We start from the raw sequence: 16,444 nt of genomic DNA, 5'->3' as shown, positions 1-16,444 counted from the left end.
CACTGCCGATCATTACACTACACTCATTCCCTGCCTAATCTACACACTAGTCGCTCGTTTTTTATCACATACAACACAGTAGTGCTCGCTCTACAAGCACCGGAAACACACTGAGGTGCTTGCAGACAGAGCCCCTACTCTAAACAGCGCGAACTCCGCTACCGCACTGTGATTGATCAGGGAGTTTTTCTCTGACCAATCACAGCGATCGTGGGGGAGGGGAGGGACCGCTGTGATTGGTCCCAAGCCCAGATTCAGCGCTTGTCTGCTGACTATGTCAGCAGACGTCACTGCTGTGTCACCGCGATTGTCACCGTGACGACACTTTAATGACATGACGTACCGGTACGTCATGTTGCGGGAAGTACCAGGCTCCCATGACGTACCGGTACGTCATGTTGCGGGAAGGGATTAAGTGGAGCTGGTGTGGGGAGGCTCCCAATGGCTCCACAGACTCTTTCAGCAGGGCTGGGACTGGTCAGACGGGGGCCCACTATGTTTCTGGCCTGTTCCTGGTCTGTCAGCTGGATGCTGCTCCTTGTGTAGCTCTCTGAGGCCGGGTGTGCAGCAGGAGCTTACCTATCTGCAGCCCTCCATGCTAGCCCCGGGACCAGAAGTCCTTTTAGGGATTGGTAACGATTGTGCTCTGAGAATCTTATTTCACAATGTTTCCCAAACTTCTTGGACATTTCTGTCCTTAAGAACATCCGGCCATTGGATTCTTCCTCTTTCTGAGTTCATTGAAATCTGCCTTTCTGAAATCCAACCTCGAGGTCTGAGTCTTCTCAGGTCTTCCTCCCCTTGTTACCCAACATCCAAGGATATCATGATCGCTGCCTCCTAAGGTCCCAGCCACCCTTACTTCCTCAACCATTCCCTCCCTGCTGGTAGGAATTAGGTCCAAGATAGCAGATCCCCTTGTTTTCTCTTCTACCTTCTGGAAGATAAAGTTGTCACCCAGAGCAGATAAGAATCTGTTGGATCCATTACTTTTACCTGAGAGATTCCCAACAAATGTCTGGATGGGTAAAATCTCCCATGATCACTATGTTGGGCTTCTTTGAGAGCTTGGCCATCTGATGTAGAAGGATTTCCTCCATATCTTCTGCTTGTCCAGACAGCCTATAGTAAATGCCTACAATGGGGTCCTTTCTGTTGTTCTCTCCTTGTATTCTTACCCAAACAGTTTCTACAGAACTCCCGGCTCTGAAGCTTGAATCTCTGTGGAGATGAATGTTCTCCTAACATACAACACAACACCTCCTCCCCTTTTATTAGGTCTGTTCCTTATAAATACATTGTATCCTTCAAGCCTTGTATCCAATCATGTGTATCATCCCTCCAAGTTTCCGTGATGCCGATGACATCATATTTCTCTTCCTGTGTTCGGAGCTCCAGTTCTCCTTGTTTGTTTCCCATGCTCTGGGCATTTGTGTAGAAACATGTTAGTTTGTGATCGGGGTCTCTTAGGCTGCCTGTCCACGGGCGTATCGATATAGAGCCACTGCCAGGGAGCAGGAGCCAGCTGACGGTTCTCCGCACTGAGCCTATCTGACGGATGTTCTCCACACTGAGCCTATCCGCAGCATGCTGTGATTTTCCACCAGAGAATGGAGAATCGCTATGATTCTCCGCTCATGGACAGGGGGTTGCACTTTCCATATGAAAGTGTTCGCTGCGTTCCCCGCGGCCGGATTATCGCCGCGGGGAATGCAATGAAAATTTGCCTGTGGACAGGCAGCCTTACGCCTCTCCTTTCCTTCTGAATTTTATCTTTTCTTCTTCCTTCCCACTTCTAATAACGAGGTTCTCACATCTATTAATTAGCTGTATATTTTTACCTTTCACTTCCCTTCCCATGTTGCTCTAGTTGCAGCTCTCCTAATGAGTGAAGCGAGGCGCCCACCTTGAGTGTCTGTATGTGTGTGTTGTAAGCGGGATCCACAACAGGTATATATATATATATTGTAAGCGGGATCCACAACAGGTATATAGTAAGCGGGATCCACAACAGGTGTGTGTGTATATATATATAGTAAGCTGGATCCACAACAGGTATATATATATATATTGTAAGCGGGATCCATAACAGGTGTGTGTGTATATATATATATATATATATATATAGTAAGCGGGATCCACAACAGGTGTATATATATATATATATATATATATATATATATATATATATATATATATATATATATATATATATATATATATTGTAAGCGGGATCCATAACAGGTGTGTGTATATATATATATATATATATATATAGTAAGCGGGATCCACAACAGGTATGTTTCCGCTGTAGGCAGTCCGGCGGCAGCAGAGGCCGGTGATGGTAAAGCAGGGGGGTTTATGGCCAAACTCTCAGTCATAAACAAACACAGGCTTTCTCCAGCCATATAATGTCCATAAGGCACCCAAATAACAGTCCTTGTAATCTGATGCAGGGATTCTCCCCCAACCCTCTCCTCAGGGTTTAGCTTCCCTCTGCTCTCCAGGTTCTCTTCACCCGGCTTTCCCTGGACTCTGCACACGTCTGTCCTCTCTCTGGTCTGGCTGAACACTCTGCCACAATCTCTCTCTTACTGAGCTTTTCCTGCTCCTTTTCCAGTTATGTTTCAGCTGTGTTCCAGGTTCAGGTACTTCCTGGACTGGAATATCCGTGTGACCCGGACAGCCCCTGTCTCATGCACACTCCGGAGTTATATCCTGGAGTTTAGTAGTCTCTGTAATATATACACACCATCCAGGACTTTACCCCTTACTTCACTACAGTATGTGTGTGTATATATATATATCCTCCTTCTAGGGGAGGGATGTTACAGTCAATACATGCATATATATATACATACACACACCTGGGGGGGAGGTTGCTGACAATGAGTGAGTGTTGGTGTGTGTATATATATATATAGCAGTGCAGGGGGAAACACACCAGGCCACGACCAAATGCTGAGCTTCTTGTCTTCATTCAGACTTGGTGAACAGAACATAAAGTACTGGCATTCTCCAGATAACATAAACTTCAAGGAACGTCCTTTTAAATCAGCAGTCCAGCAATAGTAACACAAAAGACTTGTAGATTTCAATAAGGCATCGCCCCAGCAAACCTTCCCTGCAGCGGGTGCGGTCCCTCCAGCTCAGGGCTCTGCTGCCCACACAGGACATCTCTACTGAACTGGTCAGCTGCCCAATATATACCCACCACCGGTCCTGCTCAGGTGAAACTCCAGACCGGAGTGAGGAACGGACCGGATCTACAGCATGGATGCCAGTAACCACCACAATATATACCTTCCATCCCTCACTTCACCTCTCACCCTGCTACTATATATATATATATATATATATATATATATATATATATATATATTAATCTCCTCCTTCTATGGGGAGGGATGTATATATATATATACACATACATTGAGTATGTATGTGTGTGTGTATATATATATATATATATAAAATCTTTGTCAGTGATAGACCCCCCCACCAAAGCGCATATATATATATACACACACACACATATATTCCTATGCCGTATATACAGAGCCAAAGGCTGAGATATTCCTACAAGATCTGAGGCGTTGTTAGCATAAACTGCTGACTACATGTGTATTTTACATTCTAGCTGTTAGAAGAAGACGGAAGCGAGAGTCTAAGCAGGAAATGCGCTGCGGTTAGCTAGAGTCACCGTTATATTGCAGAAGGAGTTGTTATTGCTAGTAAGTCCCGATGAGGAAGCAAAATGTAGCTCAGCTGCATCCTGTGTGTCACTCTATGGGGGTCTTAGATACAAGCTTTAGAGTTTATTCGGTGAACGGTTAACTATTCGACATAACAATATATACAGTCATTGTCCGTAACATACCTCCCCTAGAAGAAGTGTGTGTGTGTGTGTATATACAGTATATATATATATATATATATATATATATATATATATATATATATATATACACTCCTTGTCAGTAGCACATGGAGGTGAGGTAGATTCTCCTCAGTATATACACATAGAGGTGAGGTAGATTCTCCTCAGTATATACACAGAGATGAGATAGATTCTCCTCAGTATATACACATAGAGGTGAGGTAGATTCCCCTCAGTATATACACATAGAGGTGAGGTAGATTCTCCTCAGTATATACACATGGAGGTGAGGTAGATTCTCCTCAGTATATACACATAGAGGAGAGGTAGATTCTCCTCAGTATATACACATGGAGGTGAGGTAGATTCTCCTCAGTATATACACATAGAGCAGAGGTAGATTCTCCTCAGTATATACACACAGAGGGGCGGTAGATTCTCCTCAGTATATACACAAAGGTGAGGTAGATTCTCCTCAGTATATACACATGGAGGGGAGGTAGATTCTCCTCAGTATATACACAAAGGTGAGGTAGATTCTCCTCAGTATATACACATGGAGGTGAGGTAGATTCTCCTCAGTATATACACAAAGGTGAGGTAGATTCTCCTCAGTATATACACAGAGGTGAGGTAGATTCTCCTCAGTATATACACATAGAGGTGAGGTAGATTCTCCTCAGTATATACACATAGAGGGGAGGTAGATTCTCCTCAGTATATACACATAGAGGAGAGGTAGATTCTCCTCAGTATATACACATGGAGGTGAGGTAGATTCTCCTCAGTATATGCACATAGAGGAGAGGTAGATTCTCCTCAGTATATACACACAGAGGGGCGGTAGATTCTCCTCAGTATATACACAAAGGTGAGGTAGATTCTCCTCAGTATATACACATAGAGGAGAGGTGGATTCTCCTCAGTATATACACATAGAGGGGAGGTAGATTCTCCTCTGTATATATACACATAGAGGTGAGGTAGATTCTCCTCAGTATATACACATAGAGGTGAGGTAGATACTCCTCAGTATATGCACATAGAGGTGAGGTAGATTCTCCTCTGTATATACACATAGAGGTGAGGTAGATTCTCCTCTGTATATACACCTAGAGGGGAGGTAGATTCTCCTCAGTATATACACATAGAGGTGAGGTAGATTCTCCTCTGCATGCATATACACATAGAGGGGAGGTAGATTCTCCTCAGTATATACACAAAGAGGTGAGGTAGATTCTCCTCAGTATATACACACAGAGGTGAGGTAGATTCTCCTCAGTATATACATAGAGAGGTGAAGTAGATTCTCCTCAGTATATACACATAGAGGGGAGGTAGATTCTTCTCAGTATATACACATAGAGGGGGAGGTAGATTCTCCTCAGCATATACACATAGAGGGGAGGTAGATTCTCCTCAGTATATACACATAGAGGAGAGGTAGATTTTCCTCTGTATATACACATAGAGGTGAGGTAGATTCTCCCCAGTATATACACACAGAGGTGAGGTTGATTCTCCTCAGTATATACACATAGAGGTGAGGTGGATTCTCCCCAGTATATACACACAGAGGGGAGGTAGATTACTATTTGGAAGGGACCTCCAGGGCCATCGGGTTCAATCCCCTGCTTAGTGCAGGATTCACTAAATCATCCCAGACAGATATTTGTCCTGCCTTTGTTTGAACACTTCCATTGAAGGAGAACTCCCCACCTCCCGTGGCAACCTGTTCCACTCATTGATCCCCCTCACTGTCTAATATCTAATCTGTGTCTCCTCCCTTTCAATTTCATCCCATTGCTTCTAGTCTTTCCTTGTACAGATGAGAATAGGGCTGATCCCTCTGCACTGTGACAGCCCTTCAGATATTTGTAGACGGCTATTAAGTCTCCTCTCAGCCTTCTCTTCTGCTAAACATTCCCAGATCCTTTAACCGTTCCTCATAGGACATGATTTGCAGACCGCTCACCATCTTGGTAACACTTCTCTGAACTTGCTCCAGTTTGTCTATGTTTTTTTTAAAGTGGGGTGTCCAGAACTGGACCCAGTATTCCAGATGAGGTCTGACTAAGGAAGAGTAGAGGGGATAATGACCTCACGTGATCTAGACTCCATGCTTCTCTTAATGGTGGTGGGTCCTGTGTTCTCTACATATAGGTGTCACCTCTCAGTGTAATCCTTTCTGTGCAGGGCGGAGAGGAGGTGAGCTGTGACTTTTGTGAATGGTGGCCCCTATGTTCTCTACATATAGCTGTCTCCTCTCAGTATAATTCTGTCTGTGCCGGGAGGAGAGGAGGGGAGGGGAGCTGTGACTATTCTGAGTGGTGGCTGCTGTGTTATCCGTATATCGGTGTCTCCTCTCAGTGTAATCCTGCCTGTGGAGGGGCGGGGAGGAGGTGGCTGTGACTATTCTGAATGGTGGCTGCTGTGTTATCCGTATATAGGTGTCTCCTCTCAGTGTAATCCTGCCTGTGCAGGGAGGTGAGGAGGGGAGCTGTGACTATTGTGAATGTTGGATCCTGTGTTCTGTATATATAGTTTTTTCCTATCCCTGTAATCCTGCCTGTGCAGGGAGGGAAGGAGGTGGCTGTGACTATTCTGAATGGTGGCTGCTGTGTTATCCGTATATGGGTGTCTCCTCTCAGTGTAATCCTGCCTGTGCAGGGAGGGGAGGAGGTGGCTGTGACTATTCTGAATGGTGGCTGCTGTGTTATCCGTATATGGGTGTCTCCTCTCAGTGTAATCCTGCCTGTGCAGGGAGGGGAGGAGGTGGCTGTGACTATTCTGAATGGTGGCTGCTGTGTTATCCGTATATGGGTGTCTCCTCTCAGTGTAATCCTGCCTGTGCAGGGAGGGGAGGAGGTGGCTGTGACTATTCTGAATGGTGGCTGCTGTGTTATCCGTATATAGGTGTCTCCTCTCAGTGTAAACCTGCCTGTGCAGGGAGGTGAGGAGGGGAGCTGTGACTATTGTCAATGTTGGATTCTGTGTTCTCTATATATAGTTTTTTCCTATCCCTGTAATCCTGCCTGTGCAGGGAGGGGAGCTATGACTATTCTGAATGGTGGCTGCTGTGTTATATAGATAACACAACTTGTCGCCGCTGGGGGTCGGGGTGCTTGCACCTAGTTGCCCCAGGGGTCAGGGTGCTGACATCTAGTCGCTGCTGGGGGTCAGGGTACTGACGACTAGTCGCAGGGAGGGTTTCGGAGGCTGTCAGTGTTACTTGTCAGAAGGGGGGCTGTCAGTGTGACTTGTCACGTGGGAGGGGTCTGTCAGTATTACTTGTGGGGGGGGGGCACCTGTCAGGCTGGTATCCTTGTTTCATAGGGGGGGGGCGGCTGCAGGAGATCTCTCTCCCGCCCCCTCTCCATTCACTTTACACAGCGGCCATTCAGTACTGATCGGCTGCTGTTTACACTGAACGATGAGTGTGTACAGACAGTCTCTCCTGGCCTCGCACACTGTGCAGCAGGAGAGCATGCTGTACTGTAGAGGGACTTAGAGGGGGCAGGGCCTGGGCGGGGAGAGACTGTAGATCAGTGCAATAGAGGTGGGTGGGGGCATGTCATGGGCGGGGCCAGAATGGGAGCTAAGTGAGGCCAGGAAACCCTGTTTTTTCATGTCTCTTGCTGACATCAGGAGTGCGCACACAGAGGGGGCAAGAGCGCAGGGCATTATGGGAAGGCAGGACAATGGCGCCATCTTTGAAAGCTGCATTGAACATCAGATTACAAAGTAAGAAACGGACATTCCAGCTGATGTGCCTGCGGTCTGACCCCTGTATGCTGTGTGTTACCATGCTTACTGAAAGGGAAGCAGCATTTTTATAAATAATGTCACCTTTTGTGGCCGGACATCCCCTTTAACTTGTAGTAAACACGGTGCTATTATTCAACCAGACAGGGAGATGAGACAATTCTGTTCAACGCACAGTGAGTAACAAGAGATATACAATCTGCAACAATGATGATCCTTGTGTCTTACATGCTGGGAGCTTCCTCCATCTCTCTTCATATTTACATGTCTTCATCTCAGCTCTCTCTCCTCTACTCACTGTCATGGCTGACTCTCCTCTACTCCCTGTCACAGCTGACTCTCCTCTACTCACTGTCACGGCTGACTCTCCTCTACTCACTGTCACGGCTGACTCTCCTCTACTCACTGTAACGGCTGACTCTCCTCTACTCACTGTAACGGCTGACTCTCCTCTACTCACGGTCACAGCTGGCTCTCCTCTACTCACTGTCACAGCTGACTCTCCTCTGCTCACTGTCACAGCTGGCTCTCCTTCACTCACTGTCACAGCTGGCTCTCCTCTACTCACTGTCACAGCTGACTATCCTTCACTCACTGTCACAGCTGACTCTCCTCCACTCACTGTCACAGCTGACTCTCCTCTACTCATTGTCACAGCCGACTCTCCTCTACTTACTGTCACAGCCGACTCTCCTCTACCTACTGTCACAGCCGACCCTCCTCTACTCACTGTCACGGCTGACTCTCTTTTACTCACTGATTCTCTGACTTTTCTCCTGTTTCTCTGCTTTCTCTCTTTTTTCTCCTGTCTCTCTCTTTCCTTTTCTCTTCTCCTTTCTTCCCGGCTTCTCACTGGCTTCTCCCTCTGCCTGTTTCTACCTCCTGCGACCGTTGTCTGGCTATTTATTGCCTCTGTCACCTGATCAGTCTGTCTGTAGCCAATCACAGCCTATCTGGTTGCTAGGCTACCTGGATCATCTGAGTCTCTAGGCATTTTTCTATCCTGTGCAGCTGAATGTAAAATGACTCAGATTAAACCCCTAGGGCCGTTTATTATATTACCAGTCCCCACAGCTAAACAGCTATGCTATGTAGTTCCCTTTTTCCGGCCACTACAGGTACTCCATCTATGCATCCCTATGTTTGTATAGTGAAATATCCACCCAACAGTAGCCCCAGTACTATTAACCCCCTCCATAGCAATATGAACCCCCTCAGTAGCCCCAGTAGCAATATGAACCCCTTCAGTAGCCCCTGTAGTAATATGAACCTCCTAAGTAGCCCCTGTAGTAATATGAACCCCCCCCCCCCCCCCTGGAGCCCCAGTAGTAATATTAACCCCAGAATTAGTCCTAATACTAATAATAACCCCCTCAGTAGCCCCAATAGTAATACCCCACCCAAGCCACAAGCTGACTGCAGTGTGTGCACCCAAACACTTCCTCCTTTCTCCTCTTCTGTGAAACTAAGGAGGATAGGTCAGAGGGAGCATATTTACATTTTCATCAGCACTTCGGCCCTATTCAGCAATTCCAGCAACCTGATTGGTTCTGATTCACAATTCCAGCAACCTCATTGGTTTGGGTTGTCTGTTTCACAAATTCAGCAACCTGATTGGTGAATAGGGCCAAAGTGCTGATGAAGATGTAAACATGCGTCAGGGTAGGAAGATCCTGGGCGCGCACTCGTGACATCAGAGTTTGTGCCTGATATCAGCACTGCTGTGTGACTACCGGCCGGGGAGCTGCGGCACCATGGCCGGTAATCACTAGTGTGGTGAGAAGCCGTCAGAGGCTCGGAGCCCCTGGTTAGCCTCTGTGCCCCCTCAGTGCAGGGGCCTGGTCGTCATTGTGACCCCTGATGGTACGTCTATGCTTCTGGGAATTCAGATAGCATTGTATGAGTCGCGAAAGCGGATTACAACCCGCTGGGAGCAGCCGGCCCCCCAACAGATTTTGTAACAAAGATAAGAGAGGTTGAATCCTAGGAAAGGGGGAGATGTCAAAAGGAGACTTCTTGATGAAGTTTGATGTCATTTGAGGAAGATGGCCTGATATATATAATGGATATCTAGTGCTAGTTGCATTGAGGTATCGTAAAAAAGCTAATAAGATTTGGAGGGGGACAGAGGGGAAGGTAAAGAGTTAGTTTTTGCTTTTTTCTGTATGTGCCTAATTATTTTTTTAGGAGGAGGATGGGAGAGATTATTTGTGTACAGTTATGATTGATTGTATTGTTTGGGCGGGGTGATGATATGTCCCACGTATATCATACTTATGCATGTTAAAGTGCATTGAAATTAAGGGGTGATTGTACTTAAAATTATGATTTAAGAAAAATGATTTGATTTAAAAAAAAGAAAAAAAAATTGAACAGTCTCCCATACAAGTCAATTGCCCATCAGCTGCCATAAAGCATATCTTCTAAATGCTGTAAAATCTGGCTCAGAAAAGATGGCTGCCCCAAAGTCATATATAGGCAGCAGAATAAAAAAATTCCACAAACGCAAAATAGAAACAAATGGGGAAAAATGAAAAATATTTCTATCTGGTTTAAATTTGATGCAAAAATATATTTGGTAATATCATTCCTTTAAGCCTCGTGTTCCTGGGAGATAAGTCACCACCGGATGTCTCTGCAGAGGACGGAGATGTCTGCCAGTGGCTTACTGCCATTAGATGTCACTCACGAAGGCTCGACCGACAGACTGGGGAGAACTACCTGCCGAGTTGTCATAGATTAACGTTGTGTCCCTCCTGATGGAGAAATGTTACTTCCAGTATCTGTTACCCAGATGCCCCCGGCTGACCGATGCTGGAGGGTTAGAGTCCTCTGTGCCCTCCTATGGAGCCGTCTACAGTCGGAGGACCCGTAGTCCTATGGGGAGACCCCAACCCACTGCAGGACCGACTGCAGACGCGACTTTATAAACTGACCAACCAGCACTCTGGTGTATAAGTCCCCTTCATTACACGATACGAGTCATCCTAAAATAACCAGTCAGGGAGTCCCTGTACTTCATGTAAGATGTTCCTCCAGATGTGATTTTGCACTCAGTTCTCCTTGTCTTCCCTCAGGCTCCTCAGGTACAGCACTCACTGCTATAGTTGTCTAGAGACCACGATGGTCCTTCTCATCAATGACCCTCCGAGGATGGAAAAGGACAGAAGCCACAAGGCTTCCAGGATATTAGAGCTCACCCTGGAGATCATCTCCTTGATAACCGGAGAGGTGAGAGTTTCCCATGAGTCCCTCTTATCTCTATTACTACAGCAGGTAATGACTGGGAAGGTGAAGGGTTCTTAGACTCTATTTACTGATCAGTGTCTCTCCATACACAGGATTACACAGTAGTGAAGAAGTTGTCTGGTCAGTGTGTGGCCCCCCGTGTGTCAGGAGGACGGAGCCGGACTCGAAGCCCCATCACCAAGCCTCCACCTCATTCACTGATACATGAGCAGAAGCTCCTAGAACTTACCACCAGGATGACCAAGCTGCTGACAGGAGAGGTGAGCGCTGCTGGGAATGTGGGACATTGTACAATAACGCCAAGGGAGGGTCTGGGTGATGACGGTATATTGTGTTGTCAGGTTCCTCTAAGGTGTCAGGACATCACTGTCTATTTCTCCATGGAGGAGTGGGAGTATGTAGAAGGACACAAGGATTTCTACAAGGACGTCATAATGGAGGACCACCTGCCCCTAACATCACTGGGTAAGAGGAGACCTCCCTGATTATAGAGGAGACATCAGGTATGAGGGTCGCCTAGATTCCCCCATCATCTGATCATCACATATAGACAATGTATTCAGTAACTGTATATATTTCCTATAGATGGATGCAGTCAGAGAAATCCACCAGAGAGATGGCCCAGTCCTCCATATTCCCAAGACCCACCGGATCATCAGGTAGATGGAGCTGAGATTCCTGCAGATCCTCTATAGATGGATGTAATGAAGCTTTATAGTAAACCTCTCAGCCGCAGTGCAGGATGTGCTCCATTATATCTTCATGTTGTTCCTCTATAGACGATGGTCCTTCTTATCAATGACCCTCCGAGGATGGAGAAGGACAGAAGCCACAAGGCTTCCAGGATATTAGAGCTCACCCTGGAGATCATCTCCTTGATAACCGGAGAGGTGAGAGTTTTACAAGAGTCCCTTTTATCTCAATTACTACAACCGGTAATGACTGGAAGGTGAAGGGTTCTTAAGGCTCATTTAGATACAACGATTATTGCTCAAAATTTGCTCAAACGCCATCCTTTGAGCAATAATCGTTATGTCTAAATGTGCCCATTTTAAAGTTTTCTGTCGAAGGGTGGTTTTCAATTCTGCTAGAGAACCATACTCTAGCAGAACACGGGAAGCTAGAGCTTACATTGTTTTCTCCTAGCAGCCCATGGCTGAACAGTGGAGCAAATTACAGAACTCAGACCTCCTGCTGAGTTCTGCAACAGCTCCCATAAGTTCATTTGCATGCATATGACGCTGATAAAGTACTAATAGCAATTATTGCCTATTAGTACTTTATGCAAAACGACCGCTCATCTTTCAATCTTTTGAAAGAGTATAATTATCTTTGTGTGTAAATGGGCCTTTAGACTCCATGTAGTCATCAGTGCCTCTCCATACAAAGGATTGCACAGTAGTAAAGAAGTCTGGTGCGTGTGTGGCCCTCCGTGTGTCAGGACGACAAAGCCGGACTCGAAGCCCCATCACCGAGCCTCCACCTCACTCATTGATACATGAGCAGAAGCTTATAGAACTTACCACCAGGATGACCAAGCTGCTGACCGGAGAGGTGAGCACTGCCGGGAATGTGGGGCATTATACAATAACACCAAGGGAGGGTCCGGGTGATGACTGTATATTGTGTTGTCAGGTTCCTATAAGGTGTCAGGACGTCACTGTCTATTTCTCCATGGAGGAGTGGGAGTATGTAGAAGGACACAAGGATCTGTACAAGGACATCATGATGGAGGACCACCGGCCCCTCACATCACCAGGTAAGAGGAGACCTCCCTGATTATAGAGGAGACATCAGCTATGAGGGTCACCTAGACTCCCCCATCATCTGATCATCACATATAGACAATGTATTCAGTCACTGTATATATTTCCTATAGATGGATGCAGTCAGAGAAATCCACCAGAGAGATGTCCCAGTCCTCCATATTCCCAAGACCCACCGGATCATCAGGTAGATGGAGCTGAGATTCCTGCAGATTCTCTATAGATGGATGTAATGAAGCTTTATAGTAAACCTCTCGGGCGCAGTGACATGTACGCTCTATATGATGATATTGGTGGCTGTGGTAGGTAGCGGCTACAAATGGCTTCTGGTTACATAATAGATTGTGTTCTCCTTCCGGCTGTTCGGACATCCACTGGTAATTGATAGTCCGTGTGGATAAATGTATAGTCCTGCAGTGTAGATGTAAATCACAGACTATCAGCACAATGCCAGTCAGCTGCTTCTAAGGCTGACAGAATCCTGTCCTGTATTGGAGGAGTCATTGACTCCCCAGTTATGGCCATAATCTTACTGCTGTACAGATCATTAGTGCCGCCTCATCTAGAACATACAGTTCTGGGCTCCAGCGTCGTCTAAGGGTGGACATGATTATACCATAATTAGAGATGAGCGAGCACCAAAATGCTCGGGTGCTCGTTACTCGGGACGAAATTTTCGCGATGCTCGAGGGTTCGTTTCGAGTAACGAACCCCATTGAAGTCAATGGGCGACCCGAGCATTTTTGTATTTCGCCGATGCTCGCTAAGGTTTCCATGTGTGAAAATCTGGGCAATTCAAGAAAGTGATGGGAACGACACAGCAACGGATAGGGCAGGCGAGGGGCTACATGTTGGGCTGCATCTCAAGTTCACAGGTCCCACTATTAAGCCACAATAGCCGCAAGAGTGCCCCCCCTCCCAACAATTTTTACTTCTGAAAAACCCTTATTAGCAAGGCATACCTTAGCTAAGCACCACACTACCTCCAACAAAGCACAATCACTGCCTGCATGACACTCCGCTGCCACTTCTCCTGGGTTACATGCTGCCCAACCGCCCCCCCTCCCCCCCCACAGCGCACACCAAAGTGTCCCTGCGCAGCCTGCAGCTGCCCTCATGCCACACCACCCTCATGTCTATTTAGAAGTGCGTCTGCCATGAGGAGGAACCGCAGGCACACACTGCAGAGGGTTGGCACGGCTAGGCAGCGACCCTCTTTAAAAGGGGCGGGGCGATAGCCCACAATGCTGTACAGAAGCAATGAGAAATAGAATCCTGTGCCACCGCCATCAGGAGCTGCACACGTGGGCATAGCAATGGGGAACCTATGTGCCACACACTATTCATTCTGTCAAGGTGTCTGCATGCCCAGTCGGACTGGGCTTTTTAATTCATAGACACAGGCAGGTACAACTCCCTATTGTGAAGTCCCTGTGGACCCACAGCATGGGTGGGTGCCAGGAAGCCACCGGCGGTACATAAATATATCCCATTGCATTGCCCAACACAGCTGAGGTAGTAATGTCATGTTTAATGCAGGTGGACTTCGGCCCACACTGCATGCCCCAGTCTGACTGGGGTTCTTTACAAGTGGACACATGTAGGTTAAACTCCGTGTGCACCTACAGCATGGGTGGCTCCCTGGAACTCGCCGGCGGTACATAAAAATATCCCATTGCATTGCCCAACACAGCTGAGGTAGTAATGTCATGCTTAATGCAGGTGGGCTTCGGCCCACACTGCATGCCCCAGTCAGACTGGTAATATGTACCTTAACAGTAACCGCGTTGGTGGTAATGTGGTGGTGACTGCGGACCTAGTAGCGCGGTTTTATTTTGTTGGTTTTCGGAATGTGGCCAGGATTAAGTGGGCCGTGGCGGGGGATGTTTTTGAGGCACTACATGTCCTCTCCACGTGTCCGTGGTTATATGCACCTTAACAGTAACAGCGTTGGTGGGAAATGGCCTCGCCGCCATCATGTCTTTGGGAAGCCTCTGTTTCCACACCCCAGAGACATACCATTAGCAGCGGTATAGGCAGAGCCCATAATTAGTAACATTTCAGCCGTAGCATTAGCGACAGGCCCCACTAACCTATCACTAGCAGCATTATAGGGGGAGCACAGTCTTAGTTCCATTTCAGTAATAGTAGCAGCCTAGACAGGCCCCAGTAACAATTCCGAAGCAGCAGTATAGGGGGAGCACAGTCTTAGTTCCATTTCAGTAATAGTAGCAGCCTAGACAGGCCCCAGTAACAATTCCGAAGCAGCAGTATAGTGGGAGCGCAGTCTTAGTTCCATTTCAGTAGCTGCAGTATAGACAAGGCCCAAGTTACATTTATGTAGCTAAAGTGTAGGCCAACCCCACACACCTTTCTGTACCATGAGTGCAGGCGAAGAACATAGAAATTGTTATGATTACACTGTAGGCGAGGGGCCACAAAAATTGGTGTACCAACAGTAGTAATGTACCTCAGTAAAAATTGGCCATGCCCAACCAAGATGGCAGGTGAAACCCATTAATCACTTTGGTTAATGTGGCTTAAGTGGTAACTAGGCCTGGAGGCAGCCCAGTTTAACGAAAAATTGGTTCAAGTTAAAGTTCCAACGCTTTTAAGAGCATTGAAACGTATAAAAAAATTTTAGAAAAATTATATGAGTGAGCCTTGTGGCCCTAAGAAAAATTGCCCGTTCAGCGTGATTACGTGAGGTTTCAGGAGGAGGAGCAGGAGGAGGAGGAGGAATATTATACACAGATTGATGAAGCAGAAATGTCCCCGTTTTGGATGGTGAGAGAGAACGATGCTTCCATCCGCGGGTGCAGTCTACGTATTGCTTAGGTATCGCTGCTGTCCGCTGGTGGAGAAGAGAAGTCTGGGGAAATCCAGGCTTTGTTCATCTTGATGAGTGTTAGCCTGTCGGCACTGTCGGTTGACAAGCGGCTACGCTTATCTGTGATGATTCCCCCAGCTGCACTAAACACACTCTCTGACAAGACGCTAGCCGCAGGACAAGCAAGCACCTCCAGGGCATACAGCGCGAGTTCAGGCCACGTGTCCAGCTTCGACACCCAGTAGTTGTAGGGGGCAGAGGCGTCACGGAGGACGGTGGTGCGATCGGCTACGTACTCCCTCACCATCCTTTTACAGTGCTCCCGCCGACTCAGCCTTGACTGGGGAGCAGTGACACAGTCTTGCTGGGGAGCCATAAAGCTGTCCAGGCCCTTAAAGACTGTTGCACTGCCTGTGCTGTACATGCTGCTCGATCTCCGCACCTCCCCTGCTACCTGGCCCTCGGAACTGCGCCTTCTGCCACTAGCGCTGTCGGATGGGAATTTTACCATCAGCTTGTCCGCCAGGGTCCTGTGGTATAGCAACACTCTCGAACCCCTTTCCTCTTCGGGAATGAGAGTGGGAAGGTTCTCCTTATAGCGTGGGTCGAGCAGTGTGTACACCCAGTAATCCGTAGTGGCCAGAATGCGTGTAACGCGAGGGTCACGAGAAAGGCATCCTAACATGAAGTCAGCCATGTGTGCCAGGGTACCTGTACGCAACACATGGCTGTCTTCACTAGGAAGATCACTTTCAGGATCCTTCTCCTCCTGCTCCTCCTCAGGCCATACACGCTGAAAGGATGACAGGCAAGCAGCAGGGGTACCGTCAGCAGTGGGCCAAGCTGTCTCTTCCCCCTCCTCCTCATCCTCCTCATGCTCCTCCTCCTCCTCCTGAACGCGCTGAGATATAGACAGGAGGGTGCTCTGACTATCCAGCGACATACTGTCTTCCC

The 16,444-nt window shown here is 47.3% G+C and overlaps 2 protein-coding genes across 2 annotated transcripts in view; one reads left to right on the top strand and one right to left on the bottom strand.

The window, feature by feature from the left end:
- The window catches only part of LOC136590885 (zinc finger protein 157-like), a 261,800-nt gene that overhangs the window by 66,755 nt on the left and 178,601 nt on the right, over nt 1-16,444 (bottom strand). The gene's annotated exons all lie outside the window — the stretch shown is intronic.
- Nucleotides 1-16,444, top strand: part of LOC136590872 (zinc finger protein 420-like) — a 49,314-nt gene that overhangs the window by 12,800 nt on the left and 20,070 nt on the right. The window contains exons 2-9 of the mRNA XM_066588404.1: nt 10,723-10,876; nt 10,987-11,154; nt 11,236-11,359; nt 11,480-11,553; nt 11,674-11,784; nt 12,284-12,448; nt 12,530-12,653; nt 12,774-12,847. Coding sequence (XP_066444501.1) covers nt 10,769-10,876; nt 10,987-11,154; nt 11,236-11,359; nt 11,480-11,553; nt 11,674-11,784; nt 12,284-12,448; nt 12,530-12,653; nt 12,774-12,847 — 948 coding nt within the window. The 5' untranslated portion in view covers nt 10,723-10,768. The remainder of the gene's footprint in view (nt 1-10,722; nt 10,877-10,986; nt 11,155-11,235; nt 11,360-11,479; nt 11,554-11,673; nt 11,785-12,283; nt 12,449-12,529; nt 12,654-12,773; nt 12,848-16,444) is intronic.

The sequence above is a fragment of the Eleutherodactylus coqui genome, chromosome 1 (genome assembly GCF_035609145.1).
Source record: "Eleutherodactylus coqui strain aEleCoq1 chromosome 1, aEleCoq1.hap1, whole genome shotgun sequence".
NCBI lineage: Eukaryota > Metazoa > Chordata > Amphibia > Anura > Eleutherodactylidae > Eleutherodactylus > Eleutherodactylus coqui.
The sequence above is the reverse complement of the archived record's forward strand: the minus strand, read 5'-3'. Positions and strand labels throughout refer to the sequence as shown.